Source organism: Lutjanus erythropterus, chromosome 16 (genome assembly GCF_056507025.1).
Source record: "Lutjanus erythropterus isolate fLutEry1 chromosome 16, fLutEry1.hap2, whole genome shotgun sequence".
Taxonomy (NCBI): Eukaryota; Metazoa; Chordata; class Actinopteri; order Lutjaniformes; family Lutjanidae; genus Lutjanus; species Lutjanus erythropterus.
Genome location: NC_139332.1, coordinates 16,088,432 through 16,094,431, shown reverse-complemented (window position 1 = coordinate 16,094,431; position 6,000 = coordinate 16,088,432). Strand labels below are relative to the sequence as shown.

General features: G+C 38.3%; 1 protein-coding gene across 5 annotated transcripts in view; it reads right to left on the bottom strand.

Moving 5' to 3' along the window:
* Nucleotides 1-805: 805 nt before the first annotated feature.
* The window catches only part of pals2b (protein associated with LIN7 2, MAGUK p55 family member b), a 33,511-nt gene continuing 28,316 nt past the window's right edge, over nt 806-6,000 (bottom strand). For 4 of the 5 annotated variants that reach the window (XM_084738425.1, XM_084738426.1, XM_084738427.1 and 1 more), the window contains 7 exons: nt 5,867-5,998; nt 5,669-5,765; nt 4,147-4,215; nt 3,894-4,055; nt 3,611-3,813; nt 3,391-3,519; nt 806-1,995 (listed from right to left, as the gene is read on the bottom strand). In XM_084738425.1, coding sequence (XP_084594551.1) covers nt 1,819-1,995; nt 3,391-3,519; nt 3,611-3,813; nt 3,894-4,055; nt 4,147-4,215; nt 5,669-5,765; nt 5,867-5,998 — 969 coding nt within the window. In that variant the 3' untranslated portion in view covers nt 806-1,818. The remainder of the gene's footprint in view (nt 1,996-3,390; nt 3,520-3,610; nt 3,814-3,893; nt 4,056-4,146; nt 4,216-5,668; nt 5,766-5,866; nt 5,999-6,000) is intronic. The other variant, XR_014772011.1, reaches the window with a different exon arrangement.

The window sequence follows — 6,000 nt, the reverse complement described above, 5'->3', positions numbered from 1 at the left end:
ACTGAATTTGCTGTCATTCCTGTTCTGGTGAGGGTCTTTATGTTGCTGATTTAATTTGTTCACATCCACTGCTAAGCTCCTTGTTCTTGTTGTTGTAAAAGTTGTAAGCTTTTATTTCTATTTTACATTTCCTTATTTTTGTTAACAAGTATGCTTACAGAACACAAGATATGCTGTAAACCCTGTTAGGACATAATGTGAATACGTATCACTTAATATAGTTCACTCTTCGGCTTGACTGTAAGTTGCGTTAATTAATAAAAATGTTTAAAAAGTTTTCCTGTTGTGTTGTGACTCTTATTTAATCATTTTCATAATTTGATGTTTTTAATGCTCAGAGTGAGTCATTGTATTCAGAATTCAGATCGTTTGCACAATAGACTTTTTTCACAGAAGACATTTTGACTTGTTGGAAAAAGCACAGATATCCTCATGAATGACAGCGACTCTGTTCTATTAGTGTTCTAGTAAGCCAATGACAGCTATGTTTTTAAGTTTATTAAAGTTTATTCATCATAGGTTTGTTGTTAAAAATGTAAAAACAAATCTGTAACATGAGATTAATGTGAAAACACTTCAGCAGGAAGAACAGCTGTTCTGTAAAACATGGCGCACACACTGGCCTCAGGATTTTGAAATGTTACAGATACATATATATTATTGCAAATTTATTTTCTCCAAGTTCAAGACAGGGTTCAGAACAAATGAAGGGCTTTAAAAAACATTTAACTTGTTTTGTATTTCCAAAGTCATATGTTAAAATTATACATTGACATTACAACCTGTAGTTGAAAGACCAATCAGATTTAACATTTAAGAATTTCAAACTTTATTTGGAGTATGATCAGGGCTTTGGCATACTGCAACACTGAAGATAGGGACCATAAAGAGGGAGTGGGTTTGTGCCACATTCACATATATAAAATATTAACAAATTGGCCTATGATGACAGTAATGATGACAGTCGATGACAATGTTGGTCGTACTCCAGACAGACTGACATGATCGTCAAAAACAAATCAAATGATTGCATGTGACAGAAACACTATAGTCTATAAATCACCACACTGATGAAAAACTAGTATAAGAACATTAAAACTAGACAAAATTAACAGACACAGTGTTTGATCTTGAAAAAGTACATTATAAAGTTGCTTTTCTTTTACATACTGGAGGATCTGTGCACAAACGGCCCTCTTAAAAGCTCCTCTGATCCTGTGGAGGACACCAACAGAAGAGTTCAGGGCCAGCTACGTATAAACACTAAAGGATTAAGTTGAATGGACATGAAAGTAAAATACAGTTACACAGGTTTCTCAGACATGGCAATGATGTGCGACACTGACATGTTTCTTGGACAATAACTGCTCAAAGATCTTCTAATCCCTCTGCTCTCCTTGTGTTCATATGGGAGCTCGGATGGTGGTCACAAATCCTGGACGTCCATGAAGAAAAGACTGACAAAAATACTTGAAATCAAAGGGAAACAACTACAAAATAAGACATGTAACTACAACAATAAATTAATGCAAAAATATGGCCCAAGTAATGTGACCAGATTTTTTTTGTCTCATTCCACATTGAATAGAAAGATCTTTCATAAAAAGTTATAAAATAAATAAGCACTCTTTCCCTTTGAGTTTTGAGTAGAAAAAAAGTTGCACTGCGTACAGGCCCAAGAGGAGAAAGAGCAATTAGAGAAGTATTTTTTTTTTTAATTATTATTACTTAGTATCTCTGCCCTCCTCTCCTCTTCTTTGGCCTTCATGGTCAGAAACACACACTCAGTGTGGTCGGTGGGAGCGCTGCAGCTGGTCCTCAGTACACCCAGTTCACCGGGACCCACTGGGGTTCACTGCACAGTTTGTCCACGGCAGCCTGTAACGTCTCAAAGGCCTTGTCCAGGTTGTCATTGACGATGGTCAGGTCGAAGTAGTGGTTGTACGCCCTCTGGATCCGGGCGCTCTCGTCCACCGTCTTCCTCAGGTCCACATCCTGCCAGCACAGGAAGGACAAGTGAGTTGTGGAGACAAAAACAAGCTATGGATGTGAGATACAGAGTTACTGCTCAGAGTAATAACGGAGTCACTGACCAGGTGGAAAAATAAAGGTTGACTGGATAACTGAGTTGTTGAGTTTGGGATTTGAGCTACTTTCAGGAGAAGTTTTGCATCTTCAGAAGGTACCATCTATTATTTTATCTCAGTGTGCAACTGCTAGTTTATGTCAAAAGGAGCTCATTGAGACATTTTAGATGTCTGATCATGACAAAATGCCAGTACATTTCAAAAAAAATTTGAAAACCTAATTAAGATCCACAAAGTGTAGCTCCCTTAAGAACTAAATGCTCTTCTTCAGATTAGACTGGAGACTGAAATCCAAAGAAGAGCCTTTAGCTCAAAACGTCACTTGTTGATGTACCAATAAACTGGACTAAAGGGGACTACAATGTGCGGACCTTTTTATGTTTCCAGTGGATGTCTTCTAATGGTCCACTGTCTGCCATAAATGGTATTTGAATGTGCACATGTACTATTTTTGTATATTTCAAAGGAAAACATTGTCAAGAACATTATTGTCCTCAAAATTAACATTTTACATACAAACACAATGGGTTTATGTTATAGCTTAAACTACCCCATTTTTTTTTTTTAAATTAGCTTCATCTCAACCAAGTACAACATGAAAGCCCATGCTAATGTGTCGGTAGTTAAATATTTTTATTTTTATTTGAAAAGGGAAAATGTGCATCAATCAACATTCTAGCAAATGTAAATGCACCTGTGTTATCTATAAATACAATAAATAATAAAATACAATATGCACAGTAATTTAAATGCATATTACATTGTTGTAAGAAGCATATACAAAACAGTTACACAACAGGAGTGAATAAAATTCAACTTTTCCTGAGTGGGACTGTTTAGTCCTCCCTCGCTGCACCTCTAGTGGCTCAGTTGATGAGGCCAGAGAGAGGAGGAGGAGCTCAACTGCATAATCATATAAACTAGGCAGACATTTTTGTGTTTGATGAGGTTTTTCCCAGATAAGCAGATTATACTTCTTTAGAATATGGCAATAATAATTATCATATCATATAGAGTAATACTCTGAAAGGGGGGAGTACAGGAGCTAGTAAAAGGATAATTTGATAATTATGTAAATTTTACTGCTACGTCTGCTAGTTTTACTTGAATTAAACGTTGAATGCAGGACTTAATTTCTAAAGGAGCATCTTTGTGGGGGTCTAACAGTGCGGTATTTCTAACTTTAATTGCTCAAACACCACCAGAATCAGAACCAGAAATAATTTATTGATCCCCAGTGAGAAAATGTTGACTTTAAATGATCGTGTATGTGTGTTTATGTGCAGTGGAGCTGTTAATCTACCGTGAGTTGCTTCGTGGTGATGCCTGCGTCCACCACAGCTTTGTGCATGGCCTTGAGAGTATCAAAATCAGGCGCTGCGATGAAGACCACGTAAGGCATGAACTCCGCTGTTTTCAGTACCTTCAGAGCCTGAGGAGACAAATGAGTGTTAAATCCACCTCCAACATGTTTAACGTTAAACCCCGTCTGAAACTTTGACCCTTTCTGAACCAGCTCTCACCTGTGGGTTGACGTCCAGGATGCAGGTGCGTCCCGTTGCCACCACCTCGTGGATGGACTCGATCTTGGTGCCGTACAGGTTGCCGTCGTACTCGCCGTGCTCCAGGAACCGGCCGGCCTTCACGTCCACCTCCATCTCCGTCCTCGTAGTGAAGTGGTAAGAGTTGCCGTCCAGCTCGTCGTCACGGGGCCGCCGTGAAGTGTCTGAACAAAACGCTCAGTTAAATGTTTGATCAGGTGTGGCAGAATTTTAGAAATACAGAAACGAGCCAAACACGACGTACATGGGATGGTGGTGCCGAAGCGCGTTGGATGGAGGACCATGAGTCGGTTCTTCAGGCTGCGTCGGCCCACGCCCTGAGCACCAATCAGAACCAGCGTCTTCCTCTGGAACGGTGGCACCTTTGCCACCTCCTCATAAATCTGCAGCTCATGTCTGTCAAATTCTGTTTAAACAAAGGCAGAATTATTAGCCGATGAAAGAAAACGATACTAAAGCTGTCAGATAAAACTCAGTAGCATGTGAAGTCTTCTGACCTGCGTTCTTGGCTGTCAGGTACATCATCTTCTTCTTCTTCTTTCCAGCAATGGTTCCACAAAGAATCCCTGTGAAACAAAGCAGATCAGTTTTACACTTGTATTTCTGTGCTATTGCGGGATTTGACCAGAAGAGGGCAGACATGGACCATCTTCTAAATCCTGGAAACATTGGCAACCTCAGCCTTCTGGCCATAAATTAGTTTTCAGTGGTAAAAGCAGTAGAGAGGTGACAGAACTCTGGCTGCAAACGATTTGGCAAACCGATCCATCTTTTCAACATCAGACCGTAAATCTTATAACATGTTATTAATATTATTAAGATCAGTTACAGATTCTCAAGCACAGTCTCCTGGCTGTGTTTACAAGTTACAACAAATCATTACACACATAGTGGCAGGTGTGTTACAGTCATTTTACACGTCTTTCCAGCAGATAAGATTGTCATTAAGCTTTGGGAACTTACAAACACTTTTTTTTAAAGATATTTTTATCACAAAGTCCTCCAGTGGCGGCTGCACTCCGTATCAGTATATTTCAAGTGTGTTAATGAGTAGTTAACATGAAGTTTTGGAACAGCTAATTTTGTACTAAGTATATTCTAGTTGTAATTAAATTGTAGAAAAGCACTATTTTAAGTATATTTAGTGTATTTTTATGTGTTTAAGTGGAACAACTTTTATATACTGTTAAAACACATGCTTGATTAATAAAAATCAAAGTACACTGAAGTACAGCTTTAAATAAACTTTTTGCAGGCATTGTAAAATATTCTTCTAATAAAGTGAAATTAAAACGTTAACTATATTTACCACTATAAAAATCTGCAATTTAGTATACTTGAATTACACTAGGTACACTAATGTACAATTTGCAGTACACCTACATAAAGAACACTTCTTGTAAGTACACTTAAGTACCATTTTAACTATTGCAGAATTAGAATATTTACTTTTAGTACAAGTTGAACTTGAAGACATTCATTTTGAAGTCTATTCTGAATGCCATTTGTTTAAAATACACTTTCAATATACTTTAAGCAAAAAACATAGAAGTATACTTGAAATAATTTTGTATTCTTAAATTATATTTCTAATACAAGACACATGTATACTACTTTTATACCTGGGCTGGTTTAAACAGGTCGAATGATCTCAAATACAATTTTTTAAAAAGGAACAGGACATTTTTTGGTAACTAAAATTCCAGCCTACAAAGGGATTGGTTCAGAATATGCTGATGTATTCAGAAGTTTAATTCTATTGGTCTAATAATTCTTATGAATTATTCATGATAATGTGGCAACGCTACACAATAAGTTTAGTGCAGCACTTTTCAATATTACTGTGTCATCAGTTCAGGTCTGCCTTCAAGTCCCAAGTCAAGTCGAGTCTCACACAATACAGACTCATTTTAGCTTGTTCATACTATCTATTATTATAGGCTAACAGCTAATTTTTTGGATAAACAAGACAGGGACAACTGGGATCAACAGCAGTGAGAGACACACACACTGATATACCTGATCCATCAAAGTCTCGAGGGACAAAAGCTTTCCTCTTCTCCTCCAGGAACTGACTGGGTATCAGTCCCGTCGCCCCGCCGACCACATGACATGCCTGCGAACATCACGGATCACATCAGTGAAGTCTTAAAATCTTTATGCCCCCGTGATGTTTGATGAGGGACACTCAAAGGACCTAAATGGATGACGGCTCACCTGCCACCAGTTGGGATCCTCTCTGTTGACAATCTGAAGGATATCGCCCCTGTTGAAGGCCATCCCCGCCTCTCGACAAGGGATCAGGTTGTCGTTGGCAGGGTTGTAGTCAAAGTACGGCCGCACGTACACCT